The sequence below is a fragment of the Pteropus medius genome, unplaced genomic scaffold (genome assembly GCF_902729225.1).
Source record: "Pteropus medius unplaced genomic scaffold, Ma_sr-lr_union100, whole genome shotgun sequence".
Taxonomy (NCBI): domain Eukaryota; kingdom Metazoa; phylum Chordata; class Mammalia; order Chiroptera; family Pteropodidae; genus Pteropus; species Pteropus medius.
Window position 1 is genome coordinate 18,658,588 of NW_024347791.1, and position 19,912 is coordinate 18,678,499.

Below are 19,912 nucleotides of genomic sequence, written 5' to 3' on the forward strand. Positions count from 1 at the left end.
AGTAAATGAATACATCGATACCCAACAAAAATATTATTTATCAAAGACTTATCTCTTAAAAACTTTGCATAGTTATCAGAATAAAGATAAGATTTAATACATATATGACTCCTATACTACATAAGAAAATGTTTCAGGGACTTTTTTGTAAGTAAAAAATTTATTTTATACAGCTTTGTCATTCATAACCAAAAAAAAGACTAATACCAATCTCATTTATGATTGCTGATGCAAAAATTCTAATAATATAAAAGCATTTTTATTTTATTAGTAATGGGGTACTTAAAGAAACTAGATTTTAAAAGTTAAAGCTAGAAACTGCCCAAAAATCAGTTGTAGCATTCTAAAATGGAAACTAGAATTTGCAATTGGACAACTCTTTCCTTTTGGGGTGCAGATTCCTCCTACTAAGCCCTTGGAGTTCTCTGAACTCTTGAGAAAATTTAAACCAGTAGAGAAAAGCAATTATACCCACTACAAGGTATTAACTGCAGAGCTGTGCCACTACATGTTTGTTATCTGTCAGCCTGCCCCATTTCTGAAAACTATTTGTCTGTCCTTGTCTAAGCACTGGATCAGAAGAAATTAGAAGCCAGAGCTAAAACAGGAAGGCTGTGCAACCCTGATCTATCCCTCACCTCAGGCAGGAGGAAAGACTGCAACAAGAAAACATATTTGGGTATTCTGGGCTGCAGACATTCCACATGGGATATTGTTTAAAGCTGAATAAGCCATACTTTGGGGAAGGTACCATCAAGCCATGGGAGTGGAATCAGATCATAACTCTGAGAGTAGGGATCCAAATTCACTTTCTAAGATGTCCCCACTGCTTTTCTCCTTGAGGCAGAATGTAAAGTGCTATGGACCAGAAAAACAAAGGACTTGCCCTTTCCTCTGCTTGGCTCTGAGCAGAAGGTATGTCTGTGTTCTCTCAATGGTGGCACCAACCCTCCACAAAAGGCCTGTCGATGGTTTGGGCTTGTGGGTTCTTCGAGTGACCACTCCTGGCAGAAGTTAGCAACCTTCACTATAGGAGAGCAACTGTGCCTAGCAAAACAGCTGTCATGAGGGTCAGGGCAGGGGATCTATCAGAGACAGGAATACAGTGGCAAGATAAATGACTAGAGAACAAATCTCAGAAACAGGAGAGGGAAACACCTGGAGATGGTGGTAATTTATAGCAGGAGGCCAGCAGGGGGCTTGTGCCTTACTAATTTAGATAAAAACAGGAGGTGTGATTCCATTCTACAGTCATAATTAGAGAAGCCAGCAGCAGCACATAGGTTACAACAATGAATTATGCAACATGACAAAACAGAGTTTATCCTCCACAGTCAAGAATAGTTTTTAATAATGAAAAACATTATTATAATAAATCATAATAGGTCAAATAAAAAGCATAGGTTCACTTGAATTGACTAGAAAGGCATTCAATAAACTCTAATATCTATTCTTTTTTAAAAAAACTTAAATGATATATGGGATACTACTTTACCATACTTAAGACTAGCACTCAAAAATCAATAGATTAACATTCTACTTAACAATGAATACTAGAAATATTCCTATTACCAAAAAAACTAAGACAAAAATGCTACTATCACCAAATAATAGAGTTCAGAAACTTCTAGAAAAAGCATTAAGGTGGTTAATAGTAATAAGAAGTATCATTTTGGAATGAAAAAAAACTCTACTGATTTTCCAGTCACATTATTGTATAAGTACAAAACCCAGAAGAAACACTGAAAATCTACTAGCAATATTAAGAAAACTAAGGTATAACACAAATCAATTACTTTCTTATATAACATCAATAACTAAATTATAAAATATGGAAAAATATCCACACTAGCAACAAAAAATGTTCTCTATAAAATATGTAGGACCTATAAAAACCAAAGTAATTTTTACTGAGAGACATAAAAAGATGCTTACATTTTTAAAAAAATACACAATGATATTGGATGGAAAAGCTCAGTTCTGTAAAAATGTGTACTTTTCCCAAATTAAAATATAAGTTTAGTGACAGTCCACTTAAAATTCTAAAAAAATGGAACAAAATTAGTCTAAATTTCCATATTAAAAAAGGCAAAAATATCTAAGAAATTTCTCAAAAGAAAACTAATAATGGGAGACTTTTCCATGCTATATATTAGAACACTTATAAAGCTATAATAAATTCTACAGTGGTACTAGGCCCAATAATTAATGAATAGATCTTCAAAAGAGATTGCTTTAAAAAGACATTAAAATACATAGTAACTAAATATGATAAATAAAGGATCATATGTCAGACAGGGAAAGAGTGAATAATACAACATATGATGTGGGAAAAATCAGCAACCTCTGCTCAGACCATCATCCAGTCTCTCCTGTGGCCTATGAGGCCCTCCATGACTGAGGTCTTGCTACCTTTCCAACCTCATTTAACAACTCTCTTGACTCACCCTGTTCCTACCTCCTAAAACATCTTCCTGTGTCTCAAACATGCTAAACTTGTTCCTGCCTCAGGGCCTTGATGCACTGTGGTCTATGCCTGGGGGCCCCTTCAGTTCAAAAGTCATCTCTTCAGAGTTGTCCCTGACAACCATTGCTCAAATAACATCCTCATAGTCATACCAGACACTTGCAATTAATGGCACTATAGTTATAGATTTATCAGTGCCTGAAATTACTTTATGAACATGTTGTCTTTCTGACTAGAATGTAGGCACTCTAAGAGTAGAGTGCTTATTTCTGTTTCTACTAAATCCTCATGGCCTAAAAAAAAATCTCTTAGCACTTACTAGAGGCTTAAGAAATGTATACAGGTGTGTGTGCATATGAATGTGTATATATTCACATATACTGTGTACATATACAAATGTGTGTATATGCATATACATTATATTAATATATGTGAACATATATTGATAAGGGCTGTTTAATACAGATTTGTCTTCTACACAATAATTTTGTATTAAGTGTACATATTAACAAATATTAACCATATTAATTTAGTTGAACAGCAAGATATATAGTTATAGATTTATTAACAGTGAGAGATCTATTGTGCTATTCACTGTCATCACATAACATCATTTAATTATAATCTTATCCTCATCACTTATTTTTATCCATACTATAAACATTCTTCTTATCACACTGTAAATAGAGCATTAGGTTAATGAGTCTCTTTCAGACCTAACTTTCTCATCTGACCTTGCTCCTACTACTCCCAAACTACTCCCCACCTACACAACACCTCTCATTTCTGCATGAGCAACCCCATTTGCTGGCAGCTTCGTGTCTGAGTCCCTAGCTGTCATCCCCACTGCTCACTGTGAAATAGGGATCATAAATAAAAGAAACTATTTTTATTGTTCTTGAAATAAGAAGAGAGAATCTATAAAATACAGTAAAAAATTAGGAGTAGAATCATCCAAAATCTGTGAGCTGTACCAAGAAATCCCTTCCCAAAAATGAGGTTATAAAAGATGTTTTTTTCTTCCTAATTATATGTTTCACATCCTAAAACCAACCAATCACAGTCCATATAGAGTATTTGCCTATATGTGTGTATGTGTGTGTGTGTGTGTCCACATTGTGAGTGGTTTGTTTTTGTCAGGTCACCTGTTGTAAAAGGATCAAGGAGTATTGGAAGGAAATATTTTAGTATTTATGTGTTACTTTCAGCAATTTAATTACCCACTTCTTAAAGAATAGGAGATGGATTATAGGAAAAGACTTGGCTTGAACTGCTCAAGTAATATAGCGAAATGTCTTTATTAAGACTTTTTCTTTCTGAGGAACATTTCACAATAAAGTATAATACAAGTCGCTGACCTCTAGAAAGGTCCAACGTGGCCTCAGGATTAGTTTGACCAAGCCAGGCCATATGTTCAGTTTTATTATTATATCTGTCCTAAAGAGTGAAATTTCCAATCTAAAAATCTATATTATTGTAATCCAGCTACACAGAGATTTAATTTGCCTCCAGTTTAAAACAAAACAAAAAACTCTACCTGTTCCATAGCCCTAGATTGCTTCATAAGAAAAAGAGCTTTCAAAGAACATATTTAATTTTTCACCTTCCTATTTCTTAACCAACACAACCACAGATGATATATAAACTAAAATCATGAAATAAAAATATTCCCCATAAAAATAAGAAAAAAATATTGTATCAAATTTTCATGGCTCTCAGGGTTGAGCCTGGTTAGTAATTGGATAGGAGACCACCTAGGAAGACCAGGTGCTGTAGGCATAAAAAAATAAAAATTTAAAATTTAAAAAATAAATAAATAAAAATCTTCATAGCTCTTATAGCATAAAGAAATCAACTACCTGCCACATTTGTTTAATATAGATGCCAGGCGAAAAAAAAAAAAGGCACTCTGCATATTTCTCAGTCCAGTTATCTCCATTATGCTATTATTTCATCCTTTGTACTTCTTGTAATTTCAATTTTCCATTGCAATAAGAAAAAAATGCCCAATAAAAGTTCTTGCCAGGATCTTCAAAGAAATTCTGTTTCACCTCTAATATTTTAAGTTTATGCTCTGATAAGTAGGGTCATATGTGTTTCTCCTTCAGGAATAGAACGTTTTGGGGCTCAGATTTCTCCCAAGGAAGTGAGGTGGTCTGGACAGAATGGACATGAATCGAGAACCCTTCTCTGTTTGAGTACTGAAAATCAAGGTGTTGACAAATGTCAGGAACCAGTAACCAAGGCCTAGCTAGCCAAAGAACAACGATTTAAAAGAGGGATAGGAAAGTCATTGAAATAGAAACCCAGGAACCTGACTTTCCAAGTCACACCTAGAGACATTTGCTCAGTTTTTAGAAGCTAGTCCTAAACATTTATCTTCTTTTTCCTGTTTGCTGGTTCAGTCTTCCCCAACTGACAGCCTCAATCCTCATCCAGTCATCTCTATTTCTCAGCTAATTCCAGCCTCTGGTTTCTAAGTCAATATGACTTCCCAGCCTGGAATTTAACATCTATTCTCTAAGGATACAACAGTGAAGGAAAGAAAATCTCTGCCCTCAAGGAGCTTATATTTTAGAGGGAGGAAAAAGACAACAAACAAAATAAATAATTAAAATATAGAGTATTAGTTGACCATATGACAATGCTTGTAGTCAAATTTTTGCCCTGGAAAATTGGCAATTTCACGTAAGTAAAGCTATCTATTAAATGGTGATGAATATTATTTTTTAAATGAAAAAAAAAAAGGAGAACAGGCAGTAGGGTGGATGGCGGAGTGAGGGCAGAGAGGGTTACAATTTAAAACAAAGCAATCAGTCTCCAAATAGTGGAATTATGTAAGATTGTTTTTTTACTTATTCATTATTTTTCTAAGAAGTATGCATTCCTCTACAATGAGTCTTTAAAAACTTTATAATATTGGAATTGATGAAAAACTGAAATGAGTCATTTAAACCTGTAAATTTTAGGGTATTTACATAAACAGGAATATAAGATACAGATCACATTAACACAATATTACTCATGCCCTATGAAATTAAGTTAAAAAAATAAAGTGTGATATAAATCTTTAATTATATATGTTCTAAGCCATTATTTTTAAAAGAAATAAACTGCATTTTAATGAGCATAGTAGAAATATAATTTATGTTACACGTTTAAAAAATACATAATCAGAGAAGAACTCCTATTATTGGATCATCCAAACAGTAAATTTCCATCTAACACAATGCTTTTCAGTATTTAAATTGTTTGTGAACTACAAAAATGTGGGGAGAGGGGAGAACTACTTACAAAATGTCCGTATAAAACAGAGAACTAAAAAAATAAACTAATACATGACTTAAATATTTATGTACCAAAAATGGTATTATCACAAATTTATAAATAAATTCCATTAAAATTAGAATACTAGTAAAATTAATTATTAAATTAACCCATTGAACATGGACTAAATCTAAAAGAAAGAAGTGAATTTTGCTCCTGAATCCTGACAGACCTAGCTCAGTAATCTAACAGTACACATGTGCCTGTTCCCCAAAAGAAATCTCTAAACCAACACTGTCTAACAGAACTTTCTGCAAGGCTGGAAATGTTCTGCGCTATCTAATAAGATAACCACTAGCCACACATGGCTATGGAGCATTAGAAATGTAGCTAATGCAACTGAAAAACAGAATCTTAAATTTTATTTAAGTGAATTAATTTAAATGGCCACAAGAGGCTAGTGGCTACTAATCCAGACAACACAGCTCTAAATCTTGCCTCTTGCATTCTTTTGTTATTAACTCATAGTCTTCCATCTACCTAGTTCCCCGGTGTAGACACCTTAGGTTCTAGTTCTCACTCTAAGTCTTCATTTCTTGTCTTTCTGGCCTCAAATTTTTCTTACTGAGCTCTTGCATAGCTGATTTCAGCAAAGCCATATGCCAGTGCTGCTCAGCTCAGAAACATGAATGGCAGAGCCTGATCTCTTCCCACTTGCCTATAGGAAATGGGGTACAAATGCTTTTTTAAAAAAGTGAACAACTAGATGTGCGGTAAGACTTACAGACACTATATTTACCCAAAGGGAAGAGATTAAATCCAGTGATTCATCAAAAGCCATTTCCAAACCTAAAATTCTGTTATTTCAAACCTAAAATTCTAGGTAGACAAATGACAATTTCCAAAATTATACTGTATTTAAAGAATAATCCCAGTACCCTAATCCTCATAGAGTACTGGGATTATTCCTTAAATACAGTATTTAAGGAATACTGTATTCTTTAATATAGTATTATCAAAGTATCTAATGGCATTATTAAGAATCACACATCATGTAGCCAGTTTTCTGAATCATTGAGCAAAAGGGTAACTTTCTCTTTTCTGCTGTTAAGAAAGATGTTTCAAAACCCAAAGTATTATTTTCACAATTTATTGTAATTCATAGGAACTTAAGTCACATACATTCTTATGAAAAATACTGGAGTAAGTCTTGCCCTCCATTTTAGATTCTTATATTTGTTGCAGCTTTTCAATTTCAAATGGATATCTATTTATTGTTATTTGCCAGATTTTGTAACTTACAATAGATATAATAGATATTATATCAAGAGATATAATAGTTTTAAATGTGGTATTTGATTGATATAGGAAGATGAAGTAAAATATAGTAAGAAAACAAAATTTTACAGAAGGATAAGAAAGTAGATTCAATGTGTATCGGACAAAGACTTACTGGTTTAGCACGACATCGAGAATAAAAGATGTTCCAAAGACATCAACCTGGAAGCTTGCCTGATCCACATGAGTCAACTGCAATACAAAAAGATAAGAGGTATTTATTATTCAGCCACAGCAATCAGATGATAAGCATTTCTTACGATCACTCGAAAAAGGTTTACAATATATCATAAATTAGAAAACAGTTCAAAATGGAAATTGAATGAAAACAAAGTAAAATCTGCAGCTTCTTAGAAGACAAGCATTCACCAATTTGAAATCAAACACCACCCAATCAAGGAGGGCAAGTGCCCTACCTTCCTGGCTTATCTCAAGTGGCTAAACATTTGATTTCCAAGAAAACTGCACTTCATTCACTTTATTTTATATTACATGGCTGGCTCCTTTAAAATTAAGTTTTGTACATTAAAAAGAAATAGAACAAAATATGTTCAATTCAAGAGTAAAATAATATGATGAATGTGATCAAAAAAAAAAAAAACACCTTTTCATCCTGTCTTAAAGATATACTTTAAAAATATTTCTGTTCTAATTTATCAAACATTTCATAGAGGTTTCTACATCTTCCTAAGAGCATAAGTGAACCTCTGCCCATCTATTGCAAATTCACCAATCAACATTTTCTTGGGAAAAAACATCACTATTTCCCATGCTATTCTTGAAACTCGCAGAGAAAATCACAAGAGACTCTAAACTACAAAAATGTAGTGTTACCAATAACATAATATTAACATATTGAATAATCACATGCATTAACTGAAAAAAAGGAGGAAGCAAAGTTATTCATTCTGTTTGACTTCCCAAATATTAACAATAGCTATATCTAAGCAATACTATGAATTATTTGAATTTTTTGTTTTTGTTTCTATAGTATCCAAACTTTCTAAAATAAACATGTATAATTCCTACAGCAAGGAAAAAAAAAGCAAACACTATTTTAGAGATAAAAACCATCTGAGCAACTCTATTTATGTAGCATGTGAGGCAGATGGTGCTGCTCCCTGAGAACCAGTGCACATCCTGGGATTCTGTTGAACATAAAGGGCACCTGAACCATCCCTGGGATTTTCACACACAGTAAACTTATGGTATCAGGTGAAAGGAGAGCACTTAACTAATAATAATAAAGCTTTTTTGAAGGAAAGGATAACCCCTCTGTTTTTAAGTACTTAAAAGCAGTGAGGGTGGGAGAATGCAGTACCTCAGCTGCAAACATTCCAATCTTCATGAAATCCTAAGGATAAAGAGCCATCTCTCAGTCTCATTAACCTCATTAACCATTCAACCTTCACTCTTTCCAATAACATCCTGGCTATCACCAAATTCTGCCTTCTTTTTTTTCACATTTAATTTTATTTTTATTAAATTTTGGGGGTGATATTGGTTAATAAAATTGAATAGGTTTCAAGTGTACAATTCAATATTGTCATATGTATATTGCATTGTATTTACCACTCAAAGTTAAATTTCCTTCTGCCACCAAATATTTCACCCCCTTTATCTCTATCTACCTCCCCCAACCTTCCCTCCAACCCGCTGGTAACTACTAATTCACTATCCACATCCATGAGTCACTATTTGTTTGTCATGTCTGTTTGTTACTTTTAGTTTTACATCTCACATATGAGTAAAATCATATGGTTCTCAACTTTTTCTGACTTATTTCACTTAGCATGATAATCTAAAGATTCATCCGTGTTGTCACAAATGGTAGTATCTCATCTTTTCCTATGGCTGAGTAATATTCCATTGTATATACATATCACATCTTCTTTATCCAATCATCTATTGATGGACACTCTGGTTGTTTCCTTGTCTTGGCCACTATGAACAATGCTGCTACGAATATCAGAGTGCATATACCTTTGCAGATAAATGTTTTCAAGTATTTGGGGTAGATACCCAGAAGAGGGATTATTAGGTCATAAGGTAATTCTATTCTTAGTTTTTTGAGGAACCTCCATACTGTTTTCCATAGAAACTGTACCAATTTACATTCCCACCAGGAGTGTATGAGGGTCTTTTTTTCCCCATGACCTCTCAAATACTTGTTATTATTTGTCTTGTTGATGACAGCCATTCTAACAGCTGTAAGATGGTAGCTCATTGTGGTTCTGATTTGCATTTTTATGATAGTTCTTGGAACCACACCTTACCTTTCATCTCCACATCTGGCACAGATTATATTCTCCCTTATCTTTCTAAAATAGATTTCTCACCAAATTCTCAAATGTAAGCCCTAGATTTTCTACTGTTTCAAATACAAACTTTCCCTGCATAGCAAGAGCCTCCACAATCACTTCCCCTACTCCAGACATAATGGCACTCAAATCCCCAAGGACTCACACTTGATTCACACTCAGCTCTCTCTTCTGCTCTTTAATACAACAAGCTATATGTGTTCCAACTTTTTCTTTGGCTTTTGTTCACCACTTCTGCTGAGTGCTTTTCAGAACCAGGCCCTTGTGCAGTGATCTTCGTCAATGCCATTTTCCAGAAATGGCCCTATCTCTCCTTCAAGACTTAGATCAAGTTGCTCCTTGTTAATAGTCTGCCAGTCTGCCATAACAAAGTACTACAAACTAGGTGGCTTACACAACAGAAATTTACTTTCCCACAGTTCTGGAGGCCGGAAGTCCAAGATCAAGGTATTGGCAGATTTGGTTTCTCCTGAGGCCTCTCTCCTTGGCTTACAGACAGCCACCTTCCCATGTGTCCTCACAGACCTTTTCTCTATTCATGCACATCCCTTGCATATCTCTATCTATCTATCTATCTATCTATCTATCTATCTATCTATCTATCTATCCCTCTCTGTCTATCTGTCTCTCTTTTCCAGTAAGGACATTAGTCATTTTGGATTAAGGTCTGTCCACATCTTGACCTCATTTAACCCTAATTACTTTTTCAAAGGCCCTATCTCCAAACACAGTCACATTAGAGGTTAGGGCTTCAACATACAAATTTTGGAGAGTACACAATTCAGTCCAAATACTCCTCTTCCACAAAGTCTTCTCAACCCCTTCCAATCTCCTTTCCTCCTCCTCCTCCTCAGTACCATTCAGTTTGCTATCAGGGCCTCAGCACTGACCAGCATCACGCACTCAATAAGTATTTCCTGACTTACTCATTTGAGGGTTTGTTTTATCAATCACTTGGACACATAAACGAACAACAACTGAACAGCTATAAATTACCTGCTTATAAAATGCAGTCCTTCCATCAGAGTTGTTCTAAATGCCATGTCAATGGATAATGTCTTTCCTTTTGTCTAAAAGCTCTTTGAGTTTCCTGAAGTGCTAACTACTCTGTTTTGGAAACAGCCTAAGGAAAGCTCTAGTAAGCTCTGCTTACTAGAATTGATGTCTCAATTAAAATGAATCTCTCTCTCCTCCATTCTTTCTCCGCATTTATTGTGGTGAACAGGGCAGAGATCATCTCTTATTCATCATGGCATCATGATTACAGCTTGGATCAAGATAACATTACCATTCTTTTTAAGAAGATATTTACTATTTGCATTAATTTGTCTAATTGCTTATATTTTCTTTTTCCTGCAGCTTCATTTTACAACTGGTATTTTATTTTATTGATCTCACCCATGCCCTAAGGAGAAAACCATTACTTAAATTCAAAAGAAAATCTATTTATAGCATGTTTAACTGTAATTTAGTAAAAAAAAAAAAAAAGTTTGCATTATTGATTGGAATAGAATTGTATTAATATAGTTTTAATGTAAGGAAGGCTTCCTTAGACTGTATACAGATTGATTCATTCAACATCTTCTGAGAGTCTACCAAGTGCTGGGAACTATTTTGATTTGATGGACAAGGTAGTGGAGAAGACTGTTTCTGCTCTAGTGTTTATCATCTAATATGGGGAGACAGAAAATGACAAATAAAATGACAAAAAATGAACAACTAAATAAAAAAATAAATTTAAAAAACAAATATACTATTCTCAGATTTAATAAGATGGTAAACAGGTGACCAGGGTAAATGGAATTCTAGGTGGTCCTGGAAGCCTCTCTGAGAAGATGATATCTCAGTGACAACCTGAGTGACTAGAAGGGGTCTGTGGCAGACAAAATAATGACCTTCATAGATGCCCACACTCTAATCCCTAGAACCTACGAACAAGCTGCCTTATTTGGCAAAAGAACTCTGCAGATGTGATTAAGTTAAGGACCTTGAGATGAGATTATCCTGGATTATCCAGGTGGGCCCAATCTGATCACAAGGGTCCTTAGAAAATCAGAGTCTTACAAGGGTCAGAGTCAGAGAAGATGAAATGATGGAAATACAGATTAGAATGAGGTGAGAAAAGGCTACATGCCAAGGCATGCTGTAAACTTTTAGACTAGAAAAAGCAAGGAACAAATATTCCAGAAGGAGCACAGCCCTGGCAACATCTTTGTTTTAGCCTTTAAGACCCATTCTGAGATTCTGATATCTAGAACTGTAAGAAAATTATTTTTTATTGTTTTATGACATTAAATTTGTGGTAATGTGTTACAGCAGCAATGGGAAACTAATACAGCATTACTGGCAATGTTCTTGAACATTTAAAAAAGCAACCCCAATAAAGAGCTTATCTCACTAGTGTTCAATGTCACTTTCCTCCACGGCTTGATTATAACCAAGGCACTCACAGCATTAGAATGGATTCCCATGAGGGCACGAGGATCAAATATAGTACTTCCTAGCCAAATCAAATTTGCAGTGGCAATCACTAAAATCAAACATTGCCATAGTTTCCTCACATTTTATGTGGTCCTCTACCATTCAGGAACATACCTTCCCCTAATGTCTAATTAAACAAATAGGCCAAAGAAAAGAAATATGTTTACTTCTTTAGATTATCTTGCAGAAAAAAATTAACTAAGTAGAATCACACTGAATTCATGCTATATTAACAATTCAGCTTGTTATTCAACAGCATTGAAGTAAGCCAGGATGGTTTTCAGAAAGTTAATCTTAGACTTTGACTTTTTAATTCGAAGGAAAAGGAAAACTTGTTAAGAAAGAACTAATACCAGGATTTTCTTTTCTTTTTTGGGGGTGGGGGGTGGTGACAGGACGGGGGTGACAGGACAGGGGTTCCCTTAACATATATTGCCAAAAAAATTCTAATATTTATTAACTTTACCCAGAAGATTAAAAGCTAGTAATGGCTGTCAGAGCTACCTGCAAAATCAAATTTTGCAGAAATACATTCTTTCAAATTACTATATATAAATGATGTGTGATTTTAAAAAAACATTAATCAAACACTTTAATATCATAGAATAATACTGCGACAACCCTTAGAGCTCATATAATACAATATCCTTATTTTACAAACAAGAACACTGAGGTCAATGTGGGCAAATATCGTTTCCAAGGTCACTCTATTCGGAAGCAGAGCAGGTGTTTCACCTCCTGGCAAGCTTTTTCCATCACGCTTCTTCCTTGCTTTCATTCTTTAGCTCAGAGGAGTTTGCAAGTTTTACTGGGTTCTAATGGGTAATTATTATAATAAAAGCATTTTTAGAGTCATGAAAATACACTTTTAGAGAATATAGAAAGAAAATCAAATGATGAAAAACAATTTTTAGCACTCCGTTTTCATCAGAAAAGTCAATAATGTTACCATATTTGACAGAGTACAAGTTCTATGGCTGATCTGATTACAACCTTAGAAATTAGGAATTATGGTTTAATATATACAAGAAAAACAACTTTTAAAGGAAAAATATGACATAGGTATGGTAAAGTGTGTGTGCGTATGTGTGTGTTTTTAGGACTGAGACAAGCAGTGAGGCTGACATTTATAGAAGCTATGAAACAAAAGACTGAGGGAGAAAAGTGCAAAAATATAAAATAACTCTCCAGATGGCAAGAAAACATAATAAATCAATGATTACATAAGGATAATTTTAATTTCAAATTTCAAAAGTGAATCATAGAATTTTAGGACCAGAAGAACCTAATATAATCCCCAGATTGAGGTCTGTTTATTATTCATGGGCAATAGCTGAAATTTAAAGGTGAAGTTAATATAACCCTCCTGCTCCTTATGCATTTTACTTCTTGGCAGCCCATCTTTTTCTCCTAACATCTCCTAGAACCAATGAACCACGGCCAACCTACATATCCCAAGGAGCAAATACAAATGAACTTTTCAAGACTTCCTTATTCATAACCATGTTTTTAAAGCAAAGTTGACATTAAAACTTTCATGTTAGAATCAGAAATTTGACACGAGGAGAAAGGCAAGGTATGTTGGTTTTTAATTAAGCCCAATCTGAATAGAAGCAATTGAATACCAAAGGGTGGGAATATTGCCAGTCAAATGGTATTGTGCAACACGATAATTGTGAAAGTAATGAACATTATTAAAAGTCTTTAATGCATGTAACAGAATCTTTAGTTATTCTGCATCCTAAATATTCCTTTGCCATTTGATTGTTCCAACTTAGTTTTGAAAAAAATACAAGTGTAATTTCTGGTGTCTGATAATTCGACTCCAATAAAAAACAAAATACCAAATCATTTATATATATATTACATATATATATATATATAAAATATATATATAATATATATATTACATATATATAATATATATATTACATATATATTATATATATGTAATATATATATAATATATATATATATATATATAATCCCTTCTTTTCCACATCAGAAAAGGCCAATTAAAAAATCACCATAACCTCACTGTAACTGGTCCACTGCTTTATGCGCACTCCTGACAAAAGAGCTCACTGAGACTGAAACTACATGTCTATTAACATTAAGATTCCTCATTCTAGAATTTGTTGAGGCCACATCAACAAGATAGTTTTCCCTTGGCTATTTAAGATATGGAACTAATCTGGTGAAGCAGAACTGTCTTACAATGACATTTGTTAACAGAGGATTCCACCTAATAGTTCTAACATATAAATTCACATATATTATGTAAAAAATAGTGTTTTTTATTCATATGTCTATGACTTTATGTTAAATTCCTCTCCCCTTTCCACCTGGCCAACTCAATCATGCCAAAAGTTTTCATAAGCTATAACATATATTGCATTAATTTACATTATCTTTAACCAAACTGTTCTTAAAATCCAACCTTCTGCATTTAGTATTACAAGAACCACTGTCTGGCAGCAGGATGTTTTAAAACAAAAATAAAACAAAACAAAACAAAAAGTACAGTCTTTAAAGTCAGAGAGAGCTAGATTTGAATTCTAGGTCTTCCATTTATTAATGGAACTAGGGCAAATTGTTTAATGTCTCTGAACTGAAAGTCTTCTAAAAGAGCAAAAATAATATACACTTTGTAGGTTTATTATGATAACAAAAGTGTAAGTTACAGTTCATTCAACCTTTGTGGAATGCTGATCATACCTCAGGGGAAATATACCAGGCCCTAGGAATACAAAGAAGAGTTAGACATGGTCCCTGCATCAGGAAACTCACAGTCAAAAAGGGGAGCTACTGAACAAATCATCACAGAATATTTAGAAGTCCAATAATAGGTATATGTACAAGATACGACAGCAGCCCTCTGACCGTAATGTTTCAGAGGTTGAGGAAGTGCTCCTCAGACAACAATGCAAAGAAAAGCGCTCAGGCAAAAGGACCAACAAAGGCACAGAAATGGGAAACGGCTCAGCATGGTCAGGGAATTGTATGAAATGCCGTATTCCTGAGGCAGAAAATGTGAAGCATCTATTTTTGGAAAGCAGACTAGAACTACAGATGCCGAAGAACTTCTAAACCAGTGGTTCTCAATCCTAGCTGCACATTAACCTTGCTCGGGAAGCTTATAAATAAATACCAGTGCTTGGGCTCCAAACTCAAAGATTCTGATTCATTGAGTCTGAAGTGGACCCTGAGCATCAATAGTTTTTAAAGAGCTACTCATGTTATTCTGAGGGTGGCCAAAGGTTGAGAACCACTATTCTAAACCAATGTAAGAAATGTACTCTTAACCCTAAAAATAATAGGAAATGGATATAAAGGCCCTTGAGAGATCATAGATGTTCAAAAAACAATAGCTCTCTTCCCTTACTTTCACAATTTATGACAAAGTATATTTAACTCTGAAAACTGATGGTCTACTTACTGAATATCTCTTGCAAGTAAAGTTTATGCTTTTTGACAATTTACTGCCTGAATTTTGTGGCTATGTTCAACCAAATAAAAGAGTTGTTTTGTTTTGTTTTGTTTTTAAGGAAAGAGGACAAAAAAAGAAAGCCAAAAACTGAGGGAAAAGGAATTCCATCCGGGTTTCTCCCCAGATAAATTAAGTGAGGGCCTACATGTTTCCAGAAACATCTCCACAAGCACTTAACCACACTGCCTCACACACAGCAGACTCTTAACATACTTTTTTTTCTAAATATAGTAAGAGAAGAAGCAATAGATTGGAATTCCCATGGTATTTTTTAAAGAGCTACCCATGTAAGTCTAATGTGCAACCAAGTTCCATGGAATTCTCCTCCAGGTGAACTTGCTCTCTAATTCAAATTCCAGTTCTTGCTATTGACTTTATTTGATGTAAAAATTGTATAATTAATGTAAACATAATATAAACATGTTCAGTTAATATGAACATGGACTTGTTTTAGGATATATTACCCCAGTACAAAGACTTTGTTTTGTAGATCTCAGTACCCAGGAACTCCTAGGTAAAGCTAAATATACCACAAAAAATGGCTTCCTTAGATCAGATGAGCTCTTGAGAGGCATTCTCTGAATCTGCTTCATTGAGGTTCCAGTTCTAATAGCACTGAAAGCCCTAGATTCTGTGATTCCTTGGAGGCCAAAGGCCCTGCTCTCCAGTGGCCCCAGCTCCAACAAGCTGGAGTCAGAGAACTGTGCCGACACTGGCACCGGCTCCAATTTTTTCATCTCCGTTCAGGAAGTCAGGCAGCCTCATTACCTATTTATGCTCTAGCTATCTTCTGATAAATCAGTCTCTCCATCATCTTAGCCATTAACCTCCCATTACTAGGCCTTCAATTTAAGGCCTGAACAAGAAATCGCTTACTCACATAATCCTGAAAGTCAAAGCCTTTAAGATATTTAGTAGCCTGAGGACAATACAATATGTAGTCATATTGAGCTGTAATTAAATCTGAGTGCAAAGAACCCCAACATTTAGATGCAACGAAATCAGCAGACAAAATCCCTGAGATGAATTAGCTCTGGGAAACTGATACTCTTCCTTAACACAAGAAAGGCTTAGGAGAAAGATTATAGCTCTTCCTAGCCCTACTATTGGCTTGATATATGATTTAGAGTGGAGTTACTAAAACTTTCTATGCTTCATCTTGTTTTTCCTTTTATGCAAGCTGAAAATAGTATTACATAATGCTATGAAGAAAACATTTTAAAATTTTTGTTTATGGTCAAAAGAATATATAAATCTTGTTGAATAATGTAACTGAAAGCTAAATTAAGACAGGTAAAAACAGGAGAGGAGGGAAAAGAACTAAGCAGTTTAGCTATTACATTCTCAAATGAATAACCAGTCCATTCAACTCTAAATCAGATAATTTTAAAAGCAGTCCTGGAAATAAGGGTTGTCTCTGCCAGCTGGGTCACAGTCTCTTCTGGAGGCAACATCAGAAATAGGCCAAGTCCAAAGGATAAAAATAAGATTGGTGAGTTCTTCACATTGAGATTTACTTCACCCAATACTGTTATGTCAATGGATTTTTGTTTGTCTGCTTGCTTAATTTCATCTTCCTTACATAAATATTAAAGGCATCTGATAGTTGAGGCTACTGCCAGTAGCCTCAGCTCCAAATGTTTGAGGAAAGAAAAATCAGAAATATCACCAAATAAAATCCCATAATGAATAGATGGCACATAAGAATTCCATAGAATTTTCTTTGGTAAACCAATTTACATAGAGTAAAAGGTCTTTTCTCTCCTAGAACTAAAGACTAAAACTACATAATTCTACAAGACTCTCCGCTCACACATATACTATACATATACATACACATATACATACTAATCTTTAAATAGATTAGATTCCTTCTTTACTACCTCAATTGTCCAAGTCTTCCAAGAACATAGTCAAGGAATAATCTAAGTAAAATGTTGCAAGAGCAAAGCTCCTGCTTAACAGAAGAAGAAAAAAGGCAGTAAGCCTCTAATATCAAGGATATTCAAAAGATGTTTTTCCATTTGTAACTTGACAATCACCCACCAGAAGCTTTCTTTATTGAGACACAAAATGAGAGAATTCCAGAGACCCCTGCAAAAATGCTTCTTTTTGCTGTTGCTTTGTTTCTCAAGTCTAGAATAAAGATTAGTAGGAAGCATAAACAAGTTATTTTAATTACTGTAATTATGAAGAGAAGGAAGGAATGGAAATATGTATGTGTGTGTGTCAGAGAAAGGGAGAACTAGAACCGATTGCCAGCCATCTCTAAGGAAACCATATCTCATAACCATAGAATCTTTCAATGCAAATATAGGTTATAGCATAGCAAGAACCTACTACAGAAATTCAGTATGGCATGAACCTACTCCCAAAAAAATCTTAAACTAGTAGATTTCTACATACTACCAGCTGGTGTCTCTAGGCTGCTTCTAAAGATAACTCCTTACCTTAAATTATAGGAAAATTGAAAGAATCCATTCATGATGCATGTTTACAAGAAAACCAACTACCCAATAAGAAAATTTTGTTATATGTGTGGCATTACATCTGTCTGGTCTATAATCTTTCTGGGATACTGACTTCAAACTATCTGAATCTAAAGAAATTAAATGAGTTTGATTTTTCAAACAGATTACTAGAAAAAATCTAAGAGGTAGCAAATAATGACACTATTCTGTTGGGTAAAACTGTAACACAAGAACAGCTCAAACGGTCGTATCTTGTTTTTAATCAGATACTGAGTTGTTTTTCAGAGACAACATAACAGAACCACAGATCATGCAGCTGAAGCACGCACAGAGGAAAGAATCTGACTGCATATAACACCCAGGACCAAAGTACCACCCCTCCTTACAGAATCAAAGAGCTGGGACTTGACCAGAACTCGATCACTAGAATCCTTTCAGAAATGATGGGGTCGCTGTCCAGGAAGATCTGGTGCTGAAGCTCCATATGGTATCTCACCACAAATGGTCAATTTCCAAAGACCTCCAACTGAAACCTGTCCCATCAATGCTTTAGCATACCAGCTCGTCCTTCCCTAATCTCTTAAATTCTACCCCAAGCCCTTAATTGAGAAGACAGATTCGAGCCTTGCCTCCTGTCTCCTTACTTGTCAACTTCACAAAAAGGCCTTTTCTCAAAAACGGAGGTCATTGTATTGGCTTCTATGTGCCTCAGGCAGCGAGCCCTTGCTTGGTGACAAGAGTAAGAAAAGAAACTCCAGAAATTACTTTTACTTGCAACTCTATTATTTATTGGCACTAGTCACTATTCGCCCTGCAATAAATAGACCTATCTTGTCACCTATCCTTACCACTAAATACTTTCCCCATTAAAGTGAAATGTCTTTAAAAATACATTGACCATAAATAATTTCTACAAGCAAGAAATTCTAAGAGATACTATTATTAGAAGAAACAAAAAGAAACTCAACAAATCGAGTTACATCCATTGCATATTCGATAAAGCTTGCACGTGCACGTGTGTGTGCATGTGTATATACATTATAACAGGATAAGCTTGTAGCAAACTGTAATATGGAAAATAATTACAACTTGAAACAAGCTAACTTTGTAGTGCTGGTGAGTCCAACTCCAAAAAGCTGAATAGAAGGAATAACCACTGCCCTAAAAGAGGGAAATAGGGCATAGATCATCACTAAAGAATCTTCTGGACCTGGGACAAGCTAATGGTGTCTAGTGAAGTAAAGTCAGATCAAAAGTAGACTGTTTCTTAGGCCTGAAATATATCTTCATACAAGAAAAAAGCTAAAACACAACTTTGGAAATTTCTAATTATTTTTACGACTTTGTGTCTGAATATAAAAAAGGAAATAAAATCCTTACTCTCACTCTTTTCTTCACTAGCATGACTCGGCTCTTGATAGAAACAATTTCATGTCAAAGACGGATGGAACTTGACCCACTGTGTCAGAAACAGAAAGGATAAGCAAAAAGAATTACAAGGAGCCACCGCCTTACTTGGGCAGGACAGTGGGGCATGGGAGCCACTGGCTAGTTTGGAGCCATTCATCACTCACTCTGCTTAAACTCTTAGCCTTAATAAAAGAACATGCATGCAGGGACACTGAACTGTTTTCAACATTCCACACATAACCCAGGTCACTATGCTGTTGATATGTTTTGAGGTAAAGCTAAATAAACGAAACTCTCTGGGTGCTGCCTCCACTGAGGGCAAATTAGAGCAGTTTAATGAGGCCTCCATGCATCTGACATGCTGGGTTAAAGAAAGGATTCCTACAAGACATCCTTATTCTCTTTTACAAAGGAAAAAGGCTGGGCACAGCCATTCTTTCTATTTTGTTACTTTACTTCTGTTGTTCTGAAGCAAATGAATACTTTAAAGTAACGTGGAGTTCACTTTCAATTAATTTCTTAAATGATACTCTACGAAAATTTATTCATATCTAAGAAGTGTGTAGGTAGTTGCTCTAAACTTCCCCCCTGAGTTTCTTGGAAGCTGCCTCCTAGCAAGGAAGGACTCCTGACTAAAATACTCCCAGGATCAGCATCCTCAGCAAAC

General features: G+C 34.8%; 1 protein-coding gene across 17 annotated transcripts in view; it reads right to left on the bottom strand.

The window, feature by feature from the left end:
- ADAM22 (ADAM metallopeptidase domain 22) overlaps positions 1-19,912 on the bottom strand; it is a 210,618-nt gene that overhangs the window by 169,762 nt on the left and 20,944 nt on the right. For all 17 annotated transcript variants that reach the window (XM_039878184.1, XM_039878182.1, XM_039878178.1 and 14 more), the window contains exon 3: positions 7,188-7,264. In XM_039878184.1, the coding sequence (XP_039734118.1) occupies positions 7,188-7,264 (77 nt within the window). The remainder of the gene's footprint in view (positions 1-7,187; positions 7,265-19,912) is intronic.